General features: G+C 39.0%; 2 protein-coding genes across 8 annotated transcripts in view; one reads left to right on the top strand and one right to left on the bottom strand.

The window, feature by feature from the left end:
• NEK1 (NIMA related kinase 1) overlaps positions 1-12,812 on the bottom strand; it is a 43,163-nt gene extending 30,351 nt beyond the window's left edge. For 4 of the 6 annotated variants that reach the window (XM_032186462.1, XM_032186466.1, XM_032186467.1 and 1 more), the window contains exons 1-11: positions 12,772-12,812; positions 10,480-10,628; positions 10,308-10,404; positions 8,402-8,499; positions 6,807-6,890; positions 6,271-6,338; positions 6,066-6,152; positions 4,951-5,005; positions 3,518-3,718; positions 2,521-2,581; positions 1,179-1,336 (exon numbers count right to left, since the gene is read on the bottom strand). In XM_032186462.1, the coding sequence (XP_032042353.1) occupies positions 1,179-1,336; positions 2,521-2,581; positions 3,518-3,718; positions 4,951-5,005; positions 6,066-6,152; positions 6,271-6,338; positions 6,807-6,890; positions 8,402-8,499; positions 10,308-10,404; positions 10,480-10,596 (1,026 nt within the window). In that variant the 5' untranslated portion in view covers positions 10,597-10,628; positions 12,772-12,812. Of the gene's footprint in view, positions 1-1,178; positions 1,337-2,520; positions 2,582-3,517; positions 3,719-4,950; positions 5,006-6,065; positions 6,153-6,270; positions 6,339-6,806; positions 6,891-8,401; positions 8,500-10,307; positions 10,405-10,479; positions 10,629-11,972; positions 11,992-12,244; positions 12,267-12,771 lie in introns of those variants that run through there. The other 2 variants (XM_032186464.1, XM_032186465.1) reach the window with 2 other exon arrangements.
• A 351-nt stretch (positions 12,813-13,163) lies between these two features.
• The window catches only part of CLCN3 (chloride voltage-gated channel 3), a 61,412-nt gene continuing 52,866 nt past the window's right edge, over positions 13,164-21,709 (top strand). For both annotated transcript variants that reach the window (XM_032186472.1, XM_032186469.1), the window contains exon 1: positions 13,164-13,226. The gene's annotated coding sequence lies outside the window, so the exon portion shown is untranslated. The remainder of the gene's footprint in view (positions 13,227-21,709) is intronic.

Below are 21,709 nucleotides of genomic sequence, written 5' to 3'. Positions count from 1 at the left end.
TAGCAAAGAGAAGAAAACTTATATTACACCGTAGCCATTATTTCTATCCTACATCTTATCCCTTGTCACTACATACAACCCACACAAATGATGTCTTAAAATTGCAGCATTTTTGACTTCTTACAGCATGAGGATTCTTCCTCAGTCTGTATATCCTGCCACAGTAAGGGCTTTGGGCCTCAGTGCAAGTGGATTTAGTGTTAGTTGGTGAAACTGATTATGAACAGTAGCAAAACAGCAGTTGATGTCACAACCAAGCTTTAAAAGAGAAAGACTCATGGTCTCATTAGGACACACATGTTTTTGCATTCCCTTTTTTTTGCTCTCTTTTTCAAACTGCACATGATGAGCAAATGAGGCTTGTGTGATAACTGATGGAAGTTATCCCTGAGGTTCAACGCTTACTGGAGGATTAAGGAAAAACTATCTCAGGACTAATTTTCTTTCCATCTACCAAATATATTATCAAATTTCATAGAGATCTCAGTATTATATTCTCCAAAGAGCCATGGGGAAAAAAAAAAAAAAAGAAACAAACAAACCACTTCTTCAGAAGACAATTTGAATTGATTGTCTTGCTGAAGGCAGAAAATAAAGCTGAAGTGGGAGCTTCTTGGTTACTAGCTGCTTGAAATGTGCCTAACTAACTGTATCATGAAATATCTCCAGGTCATGCAGTAGTTAAAGGAATAATATACAAACAGCTTTATGTAATAGGGAACATAAAGAAAGACAACTGGAAAAAAAAAGATTGGTAGTACGATATGAAGGTATACAGAAAATCATTTCTCATCAGCTCATGGAATCAAGTCTGGGAAAGTCCTCTTCTGATTACACAATTTCTCTGCTTGACAACACTTGAGGAAGTTATTAAAAGTTTTCTAAAGTTTAAAAATTGCAGATTATTTCTGAACCAATAAGAAAGATGCAAAGATATGAGAACACATGAGAAATCAAGTCCAAGGTGGCAGCCTCCAAAAACCCTTATATTAAAAAAAAAAAAAAAAAAAAAAAAAGAATCCATAATGAAGCAAGACAAGCATTTACAGTACTACTACTTTCTCTGCAGATGCATACATCCATATAAGCAACATTTTGAAAAAGAATGTAAAATATTACAGTACTGTTTAAATACAACATTAGCAAAACAGTTCAATATAAGTATCTTTGTTAGTTACCTGTCTAAATTTAGTCATCATCTTTTTCTCATGAAGCTTTTTGGGTGCATCTGAAGACTTCTTCATCACTAAAGGCACTCCATATTTTGCAGCGGGTTTGGTAATTTTCTGAGCTGGTGCAACTGAAGCCAGGATTTGTCCTTGAGCTGGTCTTTTAGCTAAACAAGAAAAGGCTGTTTTACAGCTATATTCAGGCCAGTCAGTATACTCTGCCTATATTTCCCTTTGCTAAGGTACTAGAACAGCAAAGCTGGAGGAGAATGGGTGAAGTGCTAACATTTCATACATGTGAGCTGACTGTGTAAATGTAATAAATCCAGTTGTCCAAAACAGCTCTTCTAAATATCATTTTTATATATGAATACATATTCATATTATATAATACACAAAATAGCAGGACACAATCCCTGAACTTTTCACTTCTACAACTTCACTTAACACTGGAGAGTTTAAATTTGTTCCAGCTGCCATGTTTTATTATCCAGTTGTCATGAACGCAGGGAAAAGTTTTCCCAGTGCAATTGAGAGGCAGGCCTCCCTCCACTAACGACACTGGACTGCAACCTGCAACACTCCTGTCAGCAGATGAGCCCTAGACCAGCTGCAGTTTCATCAGGATGTTGGTTTTCATGAGAAGTTCCTGAAAATATGCCAATATCATCTTGTGAATTTGAATCAGTGCAAGGACGTTTCTCTTACTATCTTACTACAGAATAGCAGGACAGCAGTGAAACACATTCACAATACTATTAAAAAACAGCAGAGCACTTGCCATGGTTTCAAATAATTACAAGGAGGGGAAAAAAAGGAAGAAAATCTGAGAAATAAGTGTAAACTGACTACAGTAGGAAAACTTGAGAAAGTGATCTACAATCTTATTTGCCACCAATACCAGAAATTCTACTGCTTTGGCTTGAAGTCAAGGTTTGATCATGGAATCTCTAACAAAACCTCCTACTCTCCTTTTTTCTTTTAACAAGGAGTGGGATTTCTTATTACCCATTTGTCATTAATAAGGCAAAAAATGTCCACTAACAACAAATAAGTAGTTTTCAGCATTTGCAGTTTTCGCTGTCTCCTTACATTTTGGAAACGTAATACAGCGCAAGAAGAAAGAGTACACAAAGTGTGACAGACTCATAGACTGCATTAACATGAGATTTGTACTCTACATACATCCAGCTCCCCGGTGAAAAAAGAAAACAAAAAAAAGCTTCCCTCTCTCTTCTCCTCAGAACTTGTAAAATCAATTCTAAGAACACACCCAAAACAATACACGAACAGAAGTAGGTATACAACCTTGCCAGATCTGAAAGCAAAAGCACTTTACACATTTACTTACCTGGTGCAGCATGTGGTCCAAACTTCTGGAAGATTTTGTGGTTGAATTCTTCTGCAATAAGCTAAACAAAAAGTTGAACTGTTAGCCAACGGTGTTTACACCCAAAGCGAGAAAGATCTCCTTTCCAGATAAGCGTGTATGCCTGTTTCAGAAAGTTTCTAATACTATTTGCCATAACTTTAAATGAATACAGAACTATGTATGCACCAGTGACCAACACATTTATTAAAATATATATTTTTTTAAGATTAGATAGCATCTCTAATTTGAGCATGTGAGTGAACCACTCATCAAAACTGTCTACACAATCTACGAGAAATTAAATATCTTTATCTGGTAGTAGTCTTCTACTTGTTATCATTTGCCTGACTAACCCCAAATAAAAATTTCGTAGCCATTCTGTAAAAGGCAGGAGAACAAGCATTGCTGACTTTTTATTCTGATCTTTCATTGGAGCAGTAATATGAACTATAATTAGTTGAAAGTCATATACAATCGAAATTCCAATTATACATGGCCGTCTCCTGAAATTTCTTCAGCTTGGCATTACAGTCCATTAGGATTCTTTATACTTAGTGAGGTCTCCTTTTGCATTCATTTCCTCAGTGTCCTTTCTCTGCCTGTATTTACTTACCTCATATCAGTACTATTCTTGTACTCCTGTATGTCATGAAAAAGCCTATCTAAATAAATGAGCATCTGATTCAAAATTCCTCACTGAATATAGAGACATATAAAATAGCACACCCAACAAAATGTCAATTTATATTTGTTAGTGAAACTTAAGTAATCTGAGTTTTTGTTTTGTTTTGTTTTTATTTTGTTTTGCTTTTGTTTTTCACTTCACAGTAACAGTCTTTTTTACTCAACTGGAAAGGTCTGCATAAAACCTGTAGGAAATACTAATATTCCAATTTCCCATGTTGTGTATTGATGTTGGAATAAAGAAAAGTCCTATGATGTATTTAGCAAAACTATATGAAAGCCAACTCCATACCTGTGGCGTGAGAAACTTTTCAACCCGTTTGGCTATGAAGTTTTTCTCCAATATGGAGTTTACTGATGGTCTATCCTTAGGATTCCTTTTAAATAACTGTGACAGTAGATTACGTAGGTCATATGAATAATGCATAGAAACAGGAGGAAAAGATCCAGAGATTATCTTCAGTACCAAGTTCTTCATGTTACCAGCTTCAAACTATGTCATGCAAGAAAACAAAACAGTTACTGCATATTACTGCTTGCCCACATGTAAAGCTACACATAAAGGCGAGGAAAAAAAACAAACCAATGACCAAACACAAAGAATTTCATTTCATGAAATTTTCATTTGCCTGAACATATCAAAACAAATTTTCAAGGCCATCAACAATTTCCATCAATACTTTAAAATAATCTGCTGCCAAATATTGCATTCATGTAAAATGCATCACACTGCAGCTACTTCATACCATAGAAACATATAGTTTCCCCCTGATCTTGATGCACAGTGATAAACAGGTAAGGATGAAATAATTATGTAACTACATCTGCTTGATCCTCTTTTTTTTCCCAAACACTTTCCACTACCACATGCCTTCTGCCCTTTTTTTTTTTAGAAAAGTCCTTCTAAATGAAAGAATGTAAACATGGACATTAATTCTGTGCTAAATCCAAAGGAATTCTTATACTTAGCCTACACTCAGCAGGCAGCACGCACCAATTCAATTCCTTTGTACAACAAAAAGTAAACTGGGCGATATGCACTGTTTTGAGAAAACAACCTACTGCTATCACCTCAGAGAGGCAACTTTGTCAACACAGTTGTCCCAGAAAAAGACAACGCCATAACAAATTGCAAAAGCTGTTATGAAATCTTTATGCTCTGGAAGGTTTTTTATTTTTTATTTTTAAAAATTACATGTTGTTATTATCTTGTTTTAATAAAAATAGCTATTTTTAAAATAAAATGATGGCAAGTTTTTTCCCTTCATAACTGAAAAGTGGATTAAAGGTGTATTCTTTAAAAAAAAGAGGAACTCTCACTTTAGGAATTTTTCTAAGAACTACCAGTATTCTAAACAGAAATTCATGAATCTACCTGCACAAAAGCTGACAGTCTGAATTTAGGCTCAGTTACAATGAAAATGTAAAGTTTTTGGAAAGAAAATAACACTAGTTGTTACTGCAGCTAACATCTTTTCAGCTAACACAAGTACCTTGAAAATAAATTTTTAAAAAATACAATACTAAGATTTCTGCAGAGACTGGCATAAACTGAAACACCAGAAATGTTGGTCAGTATTGGAAAAGGGGATTAAAACATTGAAGGCAATTTTAAGCAGTCACCATGAAAACCCTTAAGCAACTGAAATACATTTGCAATATCAGCAGAAAAGAATAATCTCTAAATTCAATATTCTTTCAAAGAAACAAGAAGTTCCTACTCACCGCATGTTTAAGTGTGCACATTTCATAGAGAACACAACCAAGGGCCCAGATATCACTAAATCAAGAAGAACACATCCCAATAGTTAGTTCTGGGTGTAAGATTGACATATAAATTATGAACTAAACACGCTACCTTGGAAAAGCAAAATGCTGTGTTTTGAGAAGAGTACAATCTACCTTGTATGTACATCCCCAGCTTCCCAAGCTACAAAGCCTCAGTAAACAAACAAAATCAACAATCAAAAGCAAGGTCAGTCTGAAAAACTCTGGCTCCAGATTTTAGACCTTTTCATTTGCACCAACCAAATTAGAGAAATTAGATGAACAATGGATAAAGGCTTGTTTTCTATAAACGTACAAATTTGCCTGAGATCTTTGAAGTATAAAAAAGCTACCTGCCATCCAACACAGCAAATAAAAATCTTAAATTCAGCTAAACAGACAATTTACGCTGTTTAACATTTACTTATATTACCCACACTCACTAGAGGATTGTAGAATTTGTTTAGAATGCAATTGGACAAGAAGTCTCATGTAGGAGAAAATAAGGGACAAGGAGCTATAATCATTTTATCTTTTAAGAAAACAATACAAATTAGTATGAGGTACTCACAACAATAGGCATGTTTCAGCCATTTAGTGAAGAATAAGACTAAATAGATAATAACCACTTTAATTACATTAGGGATACCATCACCAGATACAGTGTACTTGGCAGGACAGCAAATGTAAAAGTACAGTACCTGCAGGATGCTCTTTCCATATGACTACTCATGCATGTGCTTAGAGAATTCAATTACTGTGTTTGTGATTTCTTTCTTAATATAGTTTCACATTCATCATTTACGGCAGTACTGTGTAGATTGGCAAAAGTGGAACCATAACTAAGAACAAGGCTAGATCTAGAATTTGAAGCACTAAGCGAAATCATCTCTTCACGTTACTTTGCAGTACACAGACCTGTAAGGTTCTACCTATATAGTGAGGCTCTGTCTTCTTGGATAAAGGATGAACTAGTGACTGTTCATCGTCATGTGAACAGAACAGCCTTAGATTCCCAAAGAACTCACTATCATCTCCTTAACAAAAATGTTTAATAATATGGTTATTAGTACCTTTTATTGTTGTAAGGTCTGTTCTGACATATTTCAGGTGATAAATAGTATGGTGTTCCTATGCACGTGCGAGCCAACTCCACAGTACTAAGGAAAAAATAAGAACGAATGTTAACTGACATGAGATAAGCACAGATTTTGATTTCCTAAATCAAAGCAATTTAGATTAAATCATAGAAACAAGTATAAAAAAAAAAGGAGTTACCTGTTCAGAACTCTGGCAATTCCAAAATCTCCCAGCTGTATTGTTCCATCTTTGGTTAAAAAGATATTCTTGGTATAGAAATTTTAAGAAGTCTGTTAATTAAAACATTCATACAATTGCACTTTTTTTTCCCTCAACATGTTTTGAAAAGAATAAAGTTTTCTACTATTCGATTACTATGCAGTCACTAGAATTAGTGTTACTGACTGTGAAACACCAGACTTACTCCTGTTCTGCTTTATCAAAATTAAAGAAACCACTATTGCACAGTCTAAAAATATAATCATTTGCAGAGATAGAAATGGTCACATGAGCAATACTCAAATCAATTCTTGTCTGTTTATACAAATACCATATCAACCTTTTCTGGGTAATTCTGAAGAAAAAAGTGTTTCCATTTAAAAAAAAAAAAAAAAAAAAGTGATTATGTAAAAAGATTATTTTCAATAATTTGCCAACTTCCACTAGCAAAATATAGATGTAATCACTTTGGAAGTAAATTTGCTAAAAGAAAGAAAAGAAAATTACCTACATACCTGTGACTTTATGTCACGATGCAAGATTTTTCTGTCATGTATATGTTTTAGTGCTAAGCAGATCTGTACAAACCAATCCAGAATCTATGCATGAAAGAGAAAATGCAACATCAGCATCTTAATTTATCTGAAAGCTTCTGTAGCTATATTACTGATGGTATTATCAAATCGGTTTTATAACTCAAGGTTTTACCCTCTCTTCCCATAAACCTGTCTTCATTTATACCATAGAATCATTAAGACTGTCACAGTACTGTTACTATAATGCAAACTTTTAAATGAAAAAAGCACGTACGTAAGTTAGATGTTAAGCCTGAAATTGCTAGTTTCATTAAGTACTAAAAACTAACAAAACGTATGCATAATAAATTTGATTGGCTAAAACATTTAAAACACAGAACTTGCAACATGACAAATACACTTTTGCTGAAATTGGTGCAACAAGTCTTGCAGACAGCTAATTAGCCAAGAGTCCTAACAAGCTACACCCCTGTTTACAGAAACACTTATTTAACATCCAGTAATTTTACATATTTTATGTTAAAAAGAAAAATACTACAATGCAGATTTCAATGAGAATGGCAACAATGTATAATAAGATTATAAACAAGGCAACAAACACCATGTTTCTGTAAATTTGTAAAAATCACAATGTAAAAAGGGAAAAGCAGCAAAAAACTTTTCCATGTGAATAATGACTTCACATTCCCAACTTACAAGTACATAAATTTCAACATTACAGTATAACGTAAGGTGTATTTTTCAATTTTCCATTTTAAAGTCTTCTTGTATCTGAGTCCAAATTAGAAAATTTGGCTTTTTACAAGTTGTGTCCAAAATATTTCATTACCCTATTCTGATTTCCATCAACAGAGTTAATACTCATAAGCCTTTCCAGGAAAGGCTTTTCCAGGAAAGTTCAGATTCTGGTACTCCTGTCAGATGCAGATGCAAAATCATCAAAATGATTTGTAAGCAAGGGAACACATGACTTAGGACCAAAACCTGAATCCCACATAATATATTTTCACTTACTTTCATCCAATCTGTACATTAAAATACTCTCAGTTATCCCTGACTTTCACACAGTATAAGTGACTTTAATAACATGTATGACTGAGAAAGAAAATCTGCTGATATACTTCCAATAGAGTATTACGTTTTTCTACTGAAAAAATAATAATGAGGCAAATTTTATATTGCTGTATTATTGTATTTTACAAAGTAAGTTATTTTATATTTCTGAAAAATGGAAGTCAGTATTACAAAATAAAATCCTCTGCCATGATATCTGATGGGTTTAAAAATATTCATGATGATCATTAGTGTTTTTCATATATCAGATTTGGTTTACTCTGCAGAAAATGCAACTTTTTTTAAAGCATCTTACACACGAAGACCAAACCCCAGATAACATACCCAGGGTCTCCGGCTACAAAAAAGACAGTACTGTGACTGATAGTAACAACCACCACTGTCTAGGAAACTTTCTATATGGGTTAAGAAACCGTACCTACATAATTGAACCAAAATATCTTGAAACTAATAAAGACAGAATCATGCAGCAAAACACTATGGCATCAGTTTGCTGTTACCTGATCCTCGGAGAATAAGATTCCTTTCTGGGCATTTATTTTTTTAAACAGGTCTCCTCCTTCACAGTAATCCATCACTATGTAGAGACAGCCATTTTCTGCACAACAGAACAAAAAATATTTCAAAAGGAAGAAAAAAAATACCCACCTTTAACATAACATTACAAATATCTTCACTGCAAAGGTTTATCTTATAAGTGTCATATAAAAAGCAACCAAAAATTACACATTTTCATGCATAGCTTCAGATATCATTTGACATACTAAGATTCACCATGAAATTAAAGATGTCACTTCATAAACATAATATAAAATTATTTTTGAAATCGTTTGCTGTTTCAAATATCCCATAGAGCCCTACCCTAAAAACAGGCGTCTTCAGACCTAATTCAGTTAATTGTCTCTGTCTTCCTGATTCTGTCTTGCAGTTTTACCTGGGCAAGATACTACTTATATTAAGTGGTGATCACCAGCTCTCATAGCAGACTTACAGTCATTTCCGAGACGGAAGACCAGTAATAAAACTTTCAGCAGGCAATGACAGATGGATATCATTAATGTCTGATTTTTGAAAGAAATTTGGAGAAACTTACAAAAATCTTACCCAAGTTTTCACTATGAAATTTGAGCATATATAATTTATTTATATTTTATTTTTTATATATTTTATTTATTTATTTGAGAAGTTACAGTTCTGTTCCTTAAAGCAATCTTTTCCAATTACTACTGAACAGAGATTAGGCAGAAACAAATTGCAAGCTACCCACATATCACTGAAAATCTTAACATTTCATGAGTATCAACTCAAATATAGCAGTAAAACAAGACCTATACTACTTATAGATTAGACATGATTTTGAGAAGAGATGAATAAATGCATACAATCAATCACATGCTGCTAAAAAAGAAAAAATCTTATTTTATTAAAGTTAATTATAATATTTAAACTGACTCAAACCTAATGAAAGCATCTGAGTCACAGAAGTCTCCCAAAATTTGTCTTTCATAACAAGATTATTTTGTTTAAGCTTAAAGATGTTCGTATCTTCCTTAAGCTTTCTAATTGGAAAATAGAAAATTGGAAATCCTAGCAGCCTGGATTTCTTGTGGACCTGATGCTAAAATAGGTGCTAAAATTTTTTATAAACCAAATCAGTATGTTCAAAGTCAAAGTCAATGTGTTTCAGCAAGAAAGAAGCAACATGAACTACAGATTACAGGATCTATCTGGTAAAAAGTAAATACAAACAAACAAAAAAACACAAAAAGCAAACACCATCACCACCACAGTGTTAGAGAGCAGGCTCTATAGCCTTGCTCTTTCTGGCACACAATCTTTTATCTGTTCTGCTTATCCTCTAGGACATTCACTGTGAAAACAAGTTTGGAATTAAATTTCTCAAAGCTTCAAACCTTCAAAGCTTGATGTAGGAAAGAGTCCCTTCTATTTTTCCATCTCTGAAAGCAATGATATGATCATAATTACTGAAGATTGTATTCTAAGACAGCAGACCAAGATAAAATTGCTCTTGCCAGTTTGTCAATATCCAAATTTAGACCATACTTATTTTTAAAACATATAAGCATCCAAGTTGTTAGAATACACACACAATTGTTCAAGGAGACTCACACTCCAGGCAAAAAGCAGAACACAACCATTTCATTTAAGCATCAGCCAAAACTGAATCATATTAGAAAGGGACAAGAATATTTCTATTTAATTGTTGCAATTTCTTTTTTTGTAATGTACATGGTAATTTTGAAAAACTACAACCAGAAAGAACTGAAGGAATAAAAGGATGGAAAAGTGAGTAAAAAGAGAAAACACACTGATTTTTAAATTGTATGATGTATGTACTGCTCAAGTCACACTTATCTCAGGTTCCACTTTATTAACTAATCTTACCTTCAAATGACTCCCTGTACAGTACAATATTTGGATGTTTCATGTTGGCCAATACAGCAACTTCTCTCCTTGATTCTTCTCTCTCCTTATTTGACATCTTCAAAAGGAAGATAATGATTTTTGAGGACAGGAGTACAAAAACAATAAATCAGTAATTAATACTACCACTCACCTTGGAGATGTTAATTTCTTTAATAACATATTGTTGGCTGTTTTCTTTAGCTTTGACAAGAATTGCTTTCCCAAAGGATCCTTCTCCAATTTTTTGCACTTTAATATACTTATCCATAGTTATCTTCTTAAGGCATCTTTATTCAAGCACTAGGCAAAAAACACAAAACAGATTTAGTTAGCTGTAATTAGTCTTCCAGCCTAACAACGAGTTATATTTCTTTTTTTTTTTTTAAACCAAAACATCAACTAATTTGTCTTTTCAGTTGCATCACATGCTTTGTAGTTTTTCTGAAAATTACCCACTCTTATCTCAATTCTATTTTTGTACAGTTTTTTCAGTTTGTGTAGAAAAAGGGCTGCATTGCTAGAAAGGCTACAATCCTTCACCTCAACAGACAGTACATAACAAAAAAAGGGTGTACTTAATCTTTAAAGCAGTTAGTGGCTATAATTACGGATTCTGCTGGCAAGGGGACATCATATAGCACTATAACATCTGGTTAACAATCTTTTGTTCCACTTTACTTGGGAAAGTATGCTAGGAGGGGAAAAATCCCTCCTTGTTAATTCTTAAGAAGCATTAAACCCAGTATTTTGGATATTATTCTCTATAATTAAGCCAAAAATAGACCAAATTCAAGAGATTCCCAGTCAAGTTTAGAATCATTATTGAATATAGAAAAGTATAACCTTAATTCTGACTGAAAACTTAGATTATTTGTCCATATTACATAGAAAATGTGTTCATTACAAAATAGTGCAACTCAGTACTTTTAATACGCTCTCTCACTACTTGGACTAGCTTTTGAGATTAAACTGCATTATGTGGCGGAATGCTGATGGCATTTCAAGTTGTATATTAAGAATATTTTAGTAACAATAAGATACTAGCAAGCTGCATGTGGAACAACTATCACATCTCATTACTAGCTAATCACCAGAAATATACAGGAAAGATGCTAAGCTATAAGTGACAGGGGGAAAATGAATGAAATGGAGACATAACCACAAGCTTTCTAATACACTTCCATTAGGATGGAAGTAATCCAAATGATATTTACCTGAACAAATTTAAGAGAAGCAATAATCAAAGAGAGAAACAGTGCAATAAAACCCTTAGTGAATTTAATAGAAGTAGACCGTATTGAGCCAATTTCACATCTCTCTTCTAAAGATGACTTGATCTTGACAACTTATACAGCTAATCTATAGGAGCTTCTGCAAAGCATTTCATTAGGTGAATGACAAAACAAATAAAACCACAAATAACCACAAAGATGGAAGCTGGGACAAGACCTGTAATGGGGGCAGGGAAGAAGAAAGTAGCCAGCACGAAGCCAACAGGTAGCACAGCAGTACCTCTTGCGAGTGAAGCTCCTGAGGAGCCCTCTTACTTTCCCTACTAATTGTGGCAGGGGGCAGTGGGGGTGCATGTGGGATGTTTTCTCACAAAACATGCAAACGACTCCAAGTTAAAGGTATGGCCAATACCAACAAGAGTGAGGAGCGCAAAGAGAACTGGCCCAAGGAAGAGCACAGTGGTCAGCATCAAGACAAATTCCTGGCTAAGAGGCCATCTTCCACACAGCAGAACAGCCTCCCATGCCCTGAGGACTGTAAGTGGAAAGGCACAGGAGGCATTTCAGGATTTGTTTGCATCCAGGCATCACCTGAGCGCGCTGACAGCACTTGTGCAGTGCGGCAGCCGCCCAGCTCGCAGCAGGCCTCACGGGCAGCTCACGGGCAGCCCCCGCACACCTCACCCGAGGCTCTCCCCCGGGGCCGGGGCCGCTCGCTGCCGTCACGGGATTCCCGCCCGCCCGCCGCGGGGGCTGCTAACGCCAAGGGAAAGGGAAGGCTCCACGCCACGGCAGCAGGCTGAAAGGAAGAAGCTCGGCAGAGCACAAATCCAGCCAAATTCAGGCGAAGGAGCTGACCGGCGACAGACGGCAGACTGAGGAGTCCTGGGCAGGGGCGAGCGGCGGCGGCCGCGCCCCGCGGCCCCTCACTGAGGGGGGGGCAGACAGCACGGCGGCAGCCGCCGGACCGAACCGAACCGAGCCGAGCCGAGCCGAGCCGAGCCGAGCCCCGCCGAAGGGAGCCGAGCGGAGCCGAGCGCTGCCGAGTCATGCCGAAGGGAGCCGAGCTCCCCCAGCCCAGCCCGAGCGCGCCGCCGCCGCCCCCCCGCAGCCAGGACGAGGCTGGCGCCAGGGTGAGGGGCGCGGCTGGGCCCCGCCGCGCTCCCCTCGCCCACCCCGCCCCATCCCCACCCCGCCCCGCCGCCGCTCACCTCCCGCCGCTGCCGCAGCCGCTCACCCCGCCGTGGCTCCCGCCCCGCGCCCCGCCCCCTCAGCGCTGATTGGCGGGCGGGCCCGGCGGCCGCGCTCCCATTGGCCGAGCGGGGGCAGCGCGCTCCTTCGCCACAGCGCCGCTTCACCCGGGCGACGCGCGCCGAAGGGGGGGGCGGAGGGGGGCGGGGGGAGCGCGCACCGGGGCCGCGGGCGGGCGGGGGCAGCCTCGAGCCGCGCCTCGCGCAGGGCGGCGCCAACGTCACCCCCGCGGCGCCCGGTACCGCGGCCGGGCCACGCCCCCTCACGGCGGCGCCTACCGGAAGTCGCCTGGAGCCCCAGGGCCCGGGGGCGGGGCTAGGAGCGAGGGGCGTCCGTTGGGGGCCGTTGGGGACCGTTGGGGGCCGTTGGGCCGGGGGCCGCGCGGCGGGAGGATGCGGCAGCGCCTGCCGGGCAGGTAGGGCCGGGAGCGGGGCCGGGAGCGGGGCCGGGAGCGGGGAGGGGCCGTAGCGGCGGCCCCCTGCGTCCTGCCGGGCCCTGCGGCGGCTGACGGGGAGCCCGGTGGCGGCGGCCCGCAGGCCGGCGGGGTGCCCGCCCGGCAGCGTCCCGGTGCGGAGCGGGGCTGGGTGTCGCGCTGCCGCCTGCCGCTTGAAGCGGGCCGAGCCCCGTGCTGCCGGGGTGTGCTCGCTGCCGGGGGCTGAATGTGCTGTGTCACACTCTGAGGTGCCGAGCTGGGCACGAACGAGGCCTGGACAACGATTAAAAAGCGTCTTAAAGACGTGCCTGGTGCTCGGCTTGAGCGCGAAGTTAAGCACCGGGTGTCAGAAGTGTTTTAGGGCAGATGTACCGAAACGGAATGCGCTTCCAAGCCCTCTTGGTACCTGCACCTCGTTCTTAGGGCTGTAGGACCTCAAAGTTCACGGCACAGAGTTGGTGAGGGAAATCAAGTTGGTGCTCACTGAAGCGGTAGGGGCCCTGGTGCTGCCTGGCTCCCAGCGCTCCCCTTCTGCTGGCCCTGCGGTGGATCCTCTGTTCCGGGGCCCTTAGCAACCTGGATGATTCTCGGCAAAACCGGCTGCTGGAATGGGAAGGCGTGCTGGTGAGGCAGATTCAAAACCAGAGAGTTGTCAATGCTATTTCTCTATTTTAACAAACTTGAGTGTTCTGTAATGTAAAGTTTAAGCAATGCATCTGTGCGTTGTAGGATGCTTACCTGCAAAGTAAAACAAGAATCCCCGGAGAACTCACCAACTGCTGCTATCAGTTGTTCTAAGGCAAAGCAGTGAAATGGGCTAAGCCTTTTAAACGTGATGTCTCTGGTCAGCAGGCAGATGTAAACTTGCTGCTCAGTACTCCAGGCCATCAAAATGGGGAGCATTCTGCTCTGGGGAAACTGCAGCTAGCTTCAGACTCCCAGCCTGAAACAAAATGACTTTGCATGTACCTGCAGCACGCGTGAAAATACACAGTAGGCTGTGCCCTGGAAAATGGAGCTTGTTTTTTGTTTCCTTCCATACATACTGACATATTGCTGGTATGTCATTCCTTTAAACTCTTTGCGTAGCAGTAGCAGATGATGTGCACAATGTGTGTTGCAATACTTCTAGAAATGTATTTTCACTGGTCTATGGAGCTCCATGTCTGGCTTTCTTGCAATCTCTATGGTATCCTGTTTATGAGTGGCTTACTTGCAAGTTAAAATAACCCTGGGATTGTTTTTTATCCCTTCTCTCTATCTGTACTTTTAATATTGACTGCTAATAAGAACAAGCCTATCCAAATCCTCAGCCAGGAAAGGCCTTTGCAGCAGTTGGTCTTCACTTAAAGCTCATGAACGCATTGCTCAGAGCCTTATTTTATAAGTTGCTTATTTTATGAGTTTGCCTTCATTTTTCTCTCATGACAGTGTTTGTACTTCATCTTGTGCTCTTTTTCCACTTAATGTTTGTCACAAACTGATTCAGGAACCTGCAAGTGAGAATCCACTGTAAGCTGGTTATTTTACGCACAGCTAGGTCCAGCTGAGTGGTTTATCTTCTTGGATTCACTCACTAAGCACTTCTGATGTGATGCGTTGTTTTGTTTTTCCCATTTTGCTTTGGGGTTGTGCGTGTGTGTCGTAATTTAGTATTTGAATAGCAGAGCTGCATTTGTTGAATGTGAGCACTGAAGCTGGGACAGCCATTCCAAGCTGACAAACATTGCCAAAGGGCATTCTAGGAACATTCTGATTTTTTTCCTTCCCCTTACTTATGTGACTTTGTGGGCACGTGGATAGGTGTTACTGGGCATTCAGGGTCAATTCTGACAATCATCTGGCTGTAGGGATATTTATAACTTGGTCATTCATGTCGTTTAAAGAGCAAATTTCCTAGTTCTCAGACTCCAGGTTGCCTGTTCCTCAATTCCTTGCTTTGTCACCTCATTGGCAGCAGCTGTAACCACCTGCACGAAGTCAGCAGCGGCAGTGGTCTTGCGCATGAGTCTGCCTGTACACCCTCCCTGCTCGTTTTCCCCAAACTAAGACCTCAACTTTACACCTGCCTGCTTCTTGTGGCGTAGCCCTGGCAGGCAGCACCCAGCCGCTTGCTCACTCTCCTCAGGTGCGATGGGGAGAGAGAATCAGAAAGCGAAGTGTGAGAACTCATGGGTTGAGCTAAGGACAGGTCACCAGGTAAAGCCTGACCGGGCCCCACTGGCTGCTTCCCACCGGCAGGCAGGTGCCAGCTGCTGCAGGCCAGCAGGGCTCCTCACACGGGGCGATTTCTTGGGGAGACAAACGGTGTTGCCCCCATCCTCCTCCTTGGCGCCGGCTGTCATCGCTGAGCATGAGGCTGGGCAGTGTGAGACATCCCTTTGGGCAGCCTGGGCCAGCTGGCCTGGCTGTGTCCCCTCCAGCTCCTGGGGCAGGCTCCTCTGTGCAAGCTGCTCTGCCACAGCTGAACATCCGTGTGCTGTCACTGCTGTTTTCATCAAAAGTCCAAAACACAGCATTGTGTGAGCCTCTACAAAGAAAATTAACTCTGTCCCAGCCAGCATCATGATAGTGCTGTGAAAGTGAGTTCTCAAATCTATGCTTTCTGCATCAATCCCTCTTCTATATCATACCTGAAAATGCAGAGATTGCATTGGCTGATTTCCTTAAGCTTTTCGGGTGTCAGGCCATCTTTTTACCTGCGCTCCTATGAGTTATGCTGCTCCAGACTTTGCTGCATAGTACTTGTGCTTTTTCATGGTCTTTCAGTAGCCTCTGCTGAAGACGCTCGGAGTATTAGAAAGTTGGCAATTACAAACCTTCATAGCTATTTAACCTGAAACTGGTTTTTGAATATTGGAAGCCTTTTTAAAAATCATCTGTGCGAATGATTAGAAAAAGCAACATTGATTTAAATAGTGCCTAATAGAGCATTGTAAAAATACCCGTTTAGGAGATTTTCCCCCCTTTTTCAGAGGTAGAAACACAAAAAACAACCTAACTTTGAGATAACTTTCTAGATGTTCAACCTTTTCATTTTTTTTTTTTGCATTTTGCTTAGGCTTTCTAGTTACAGAAGCAGGCTCTGTGCTCTACTTTGGGAGGGTAAGGAGGAAAACAATAATCGTGTTGTGTCTTATAGCACAGATCCTTTGGTAAGGACAACCCTCATGGTTATTTTTTTCTTTATTTTTGTATGGTTTTGATGACTTCTTAAAAGTTAATGGAAGAGACTACTCAAGTGTACTTTCTGAGTGTTCATACCACAATATAATCTATCAAAGAAGCATTTCGTAACTCAAATAGTAAAAATGAAATTTCATGTCAGTAATACCTTTAAGTTACAGATACAGTTATTGAGGTGACTTAATATTTTGACATCCTGCCAGTTAAAATTCAAGTACTCCCTTTCCTGAACAATAATATTGTTTGAGTTCCTTCCCCTCTTACCTCCAAGTTAGTGCTCTCTGCCAGATTTGTTGGGTTTTGATGTTTTATCTGTAGTACTCGATCTACTGCAGCTTTTCCCATGAGGTTTCTGTTATTAATGTGTTTCCTATGTACCCGCAGGGGAAAAAAATGCAGTTCCCTGTATACTTCCAAATGCTAACTCTGAAAAGCGGATCTACAGATTTGAAAGGGGTAGTAGTATTAGGAGGAGGAAAAAAAAAAAAAAGGAGTTTTTAAATCACTAGTTGACTTTTAGCTGCTTGTTTTGTGGAAAGCTATTGAACATGACAAGGAAACAATTAAAATTATTATCAGTATTACAGACTTAACAGTTTCCTTCTGTTTCATGCTAAGATATGAGTATTCTCTTAACTTACCCAACAAGGTCCATAAATCTGCAGAACACTTAAGGAGACCTAGTGACCGGTACACTAAGTATTCATGTTATTACCACAGGTACAAAAATCTCAATGTTTAGTCCTCCCTAACAAATTAAATACATATATATACATATATATATATGTATATATAATAAACTTAATCTGTTAACCCAGTGAACTGACCTCATCTTTGTCATGTAATGCACGTTGAAGATAACTGACCTGGTGTACTCCATTAATGAGAAGTGTTGCAGTAAAGTATTGTTGATTCTATTATTTTCCTGTAACTTTTCAAAACTAAAAATCTTCCAAGAAGCCAGTTTCTTTCTCCCCTCCTAAAACAGCCACTTTGATTCTTGCTTGCGTCTTGCTACCACTGTTTAACAGTAAGAACTTTCCTTTAGCCTCTCCTGCCAAAAACCTGTCTTCCAATTGTAGACCCTGCCAAAGTCAGCATAATTTTAGAATTAGCAGTACCTGCCAGCTAAGCTTCACACCGGGAGAGGGGAACTTACTGTGTGTTTGGAGCTGTTAGCACACTGGGTGTAGTGAATACTTGACTTCTGGTGGTGTCTGTGCTGCTGGGGTTTCACAGCTTTTTTTTTTTTTTAAGGTGGTTGAATCTCCTGTGGCTAGCCTGTCTATTCATATTAAAAAACGGAAACAATTAATGTTCTTATTAATGTCAGAGGTTCAAGGGTCTCTCTTAAACAATTTGTTACCGCACCCTTTGAAGAAGACCAGAATGGTAATCAGCAACTGGCAGAAATACTGTACTGACAGAAGTCACCTGATTTTTGTGTAGTTAGAGCCAGGAAGGGCAGCTGTCAGCTAGATCCAGGTGGTGGCTGCAGATCCCTTCAGGTCTTCTGAACACCGCTGCTTAAGAGAATGCAGAGCAAGAAAGAGCAAGCTTATTGTCAGGGCTCCTCGCCTTGAAGTATGAACCTGTCCATTTATCTGTCTGCTGGATGTAGCAAGAAGAAAGTTAGCCCACTCCCCATTTTTTTTCTTTTTTGTTGGCTGAAGACTTGTCGTTTCTTACCATTGTACACCTCAGCAGCTGGTTTTTCATTCACTTGCTTCAAGTTTGAAAATCGGTAGCAGGGAAGGGCAGGCATCCAGAGGAATAAGTACACAGGAACCACCAGGGGTCCCCACATGCTTTCTCATAAGTAGCAGTTGTATGCCTGTGCCGTGTTTTGGAGGACTCTGTACAATTTTGTCTTGATCTCAGGTGGTTTAGTGTGTTTATAAATGAATTGGAATTCTGTACGAAGAGTGACAAATCTGTGGTAGCTGCCATGGTCAAGGTGCTCAGCTGAACTGGGAATGGCAGTGCTTTTTCAGATACCATTTGACAGTCCTGAAGTGTCATTTTGCCTCTCAAGAATTAATACTGTTCATGTACTTCTCGTTCTTCTGCAGTCAGTGCTCTGATACACTCTTTGTCTTGGCTCACATAGATTTTTTTTTTTTTTTTTTTTTTTCTGTGATGGCATCTGATTTCCTTTCTGTTAAAGTTTCTTTTACTTCCTTGAGTATTTTTAGATATTGGATATAAAAGCAAAACTATCTGAGAAGCACCTAACTCAGGTGTGACCCTGAGTTTACAAATCTCTGCACGTAGCTAAGGACTGCTGCATTTCTCTAAAAAGATGAAAATAGTATAAATACTTTCAGGGCTAATACTAAATGCAGGGCTTCTGGTAGTCCTGGTGTTGTGTAAAATCTCTGCTCTGTCTCTGGACCCCTCAGATAATTGCAACCTAAGTTCACATTCAGAAGGAACAAAATTCTATCAAGATGTACAGAGAAGATTGCACACCGTTGCCTTCCCTTTTCATCAAACAGAAAACAAATACCATGGTCAAAAACTTACCAGACAAATGTTATATTGTCTGCAACGGAAACCACAGTCAGAGTTCCTGCGCTTGAAAAATGAAGTATGGGTTTTACTCTTCAGTTGTCCTAATGACTTTTAGTATTGCTCTCATCTGAATGTGGTCACAAGAAGAACACGAGTGATGATTTTTTCTTCTAAGATGTCTCTCCAACTTTTCTTTCCTGGGGAGAATATCTTCAGTAGTAGGTACTGAACCGTTAGTTTAAAAAGTAATGCCATGGGAGGGCTTTGGAGCTAGTTAATCTCTAAGGTCCCTTCCAGCCCAAACTCTTCTATGACCTTACATGTATTTTAGGCTTGCACCACAGAGGCAGCTAAGAACACAGTGGTTTGGTTGTGTGTTTTTTTTTTTTTTTTTTTTGTTTGTTTGTTTTTTTCTTCCCACAACTTGGCTAATGATCAGTACTTGCCTGTGAAGCTTAAACTTTTGAGTTATATTTGCTTTTATATTTAGTTTCATACATAGATTTTTTTTTTTTTTAGTGTTTGTTTTTATTTAAAGAAAGAGAAGACCTCATTTAGCTGCTTATTACTCTGTCTGTGGGAGGTTACTATTTGGTTCTACTAGTGGAGATTTTTCTAATGCATCAGTAAATGAGATGAGGTGAGTAAGTTTAAATCTGAGTTTTCAGCTAATTCAGCATTTTTTATTTGAAAGCAATTGAAGAGTATACACATCAGTAATTTGATTGTGAAAGAAGCAGTCCCTTCTATCAAGCAGGCTGAAGTCTTTGTGCCAGGTGGTAAAACTCTTCAGCTGTCCCATTTCTGGGTAGCTGCAGCCTTAGGGGTTGACATTTCAGAGTGGTGATGAAGTAGCTCTGAATTCTTTGTGCAAACCCAAGTCAATACACGCTTCATGTTTGGAATCATATGACTGGAAGCATGACTTCAGTATTCAGCCAGTACTCAAGCTGGCAGTTCTCAGTGTTTTTAAGCTGAGAAGATAAAAGGTGCTGTAAAATGAGTATTTATTATTGATAATGCTTTTGCGAAGATCAGATCCAGTGACGATACTCTGTACTGGTATGTATCAATAAAGTGGAAAAACTTTTTAGACTTGTTTTATTAAGCTTTCATAACTAAAGTGTTTGTAAAGCGTGCTAAGATTTAGTAGAATCTAGAAATCATGTTTTCTAGTTACAGTTAAAAAAAAAAAAAAAAAAAGGTACTATATTCCTGCTTTACAAGTACTGTCTTTTTCATATTGTTTTGTCTCCACGTTTCTGTGCTTGTCCTTGCTTTCCTGTTTAAAGAACACTTGAGTTTGTGTCTTCTGCCATCAACGTGAGGTTTGTTCTAGAAATAGCTGTGGATTAAACTGCAACAAGCTCTCAATATGTATATTTTTGGAAATTGAGTTTTTCTCTTTTATTCCAAGAGTATCTGCTATATAAATTGAGCTAGAAGCTTTTTAATAACTCTATTTTATTTTTTATTTTTTTTAACTAAAGTAACCTCAGTTAACTGACTGTACTCCTTTAACTTTATTTTTTATTTATTTATTTTTTTTTAAGTATCACCAAAAATTTGAGAGGTCCTTTCTTACTACGTGGCTACGAGAGGAGCTGTCCTGATCCTGAGACTTTTTAAATTAGTTTCACGTTTTTTTTTTTTTCTGAATGACGCTGTGAAAAATAATCATCTGTGTATTTGCTTTTGTAAAGTTGCTATGTGCATTCCCTAATTTTTAACAATTTGGCTTCTTGAGCATCTGTGAGGACTTCTTTCTCTGCTGACTTGAGGAAGTTCAGGATAACTGCTGTTTCTCTTGTCCTCCCTTCCATTTTGGGTTTGGAGTGTATGACTTCTGAGCCTTCCTGTTTGTGTATAAATAAATAGTTTGCTAGTTACATATATATATATATATTTATATATATGTAAAATACTTCAAAATTCCTCACAATTCATTCACCCTTCTCCAAAACTAAAGTTTGGAGGCTGAATGATGCTCTTATTTTGTTTACCTCTTTTTACATGACAGGCAACGTAAGTAAATGGACATTACGTATGCTGGATCTACAGTGGAAACGGGAATGTAATTTTGATGCTGATGAGGCTAAGGATAGAAGTATGAGCCCAGCTTAGCCTTTGTTTTAAAACTGTTGTAAAAGGTTTATTTCTGAACTTTTTTTTTTTTCTGAAGGGTGCACTTATTTAAACAACAACAACAAAAAATGCAGATAGTGCAGTATTTTTAATAAATGCACTATGAAAAGTTTAGAATTCAGTATTCCAAGATGTTCTTGACTGCTTCAACCTTTTAGGCAGTTGTTTTGATATATACATATATATATATCTATGCATACACACACACACACACACACATATGCTTTATGTTAATATTTGAATTTAAGTGTGGGCACCTGTCATACTGCTCTTTACCTGCTCTTGAAGTATAAAGGTTTTTTTTTCATCTCTCATTTTTTAAATATATTTAAAAGGATGTGTATAAAATTCCTGACTACTTCATATTAAATATGACTTCTGAATGCTGTTACCAGGTAAAACCTATTAAATCCTACTTTTCTTCCAAAAACTTTCAGCAAATGATTCCTATTGGTACCACTGCATTTCACCTACTCTAGAACATGTTCCTATATGTAAGGAAAGATCATATTCTATATTTTCATTTTATCTGCTTTTGTTTTATGTCTGCATAGCATTCTCACTGGGCACTGTCCTCATGTTAGTTTTGGAGGAATTTATGCATGAGTTCGGTCATATGA

Source organism: Aythya fuligula, chromosome 4, assembly GCF_009819795.1.
Source record: "Aythya fuligula isolate bAytFul2 chromosome 4, bAytFul2.pri, whole genome shotgun sequence".
NCBI lineage: Eukaryota > Metazoa > Chordata > Aves > Anseriformes > Anatidae > Aythya > Aythya fuligula.
Note: the sequence above shows the minus strand (reverse complement) of the source record. Positions and strands in the feature narration are given on the sequence as shown.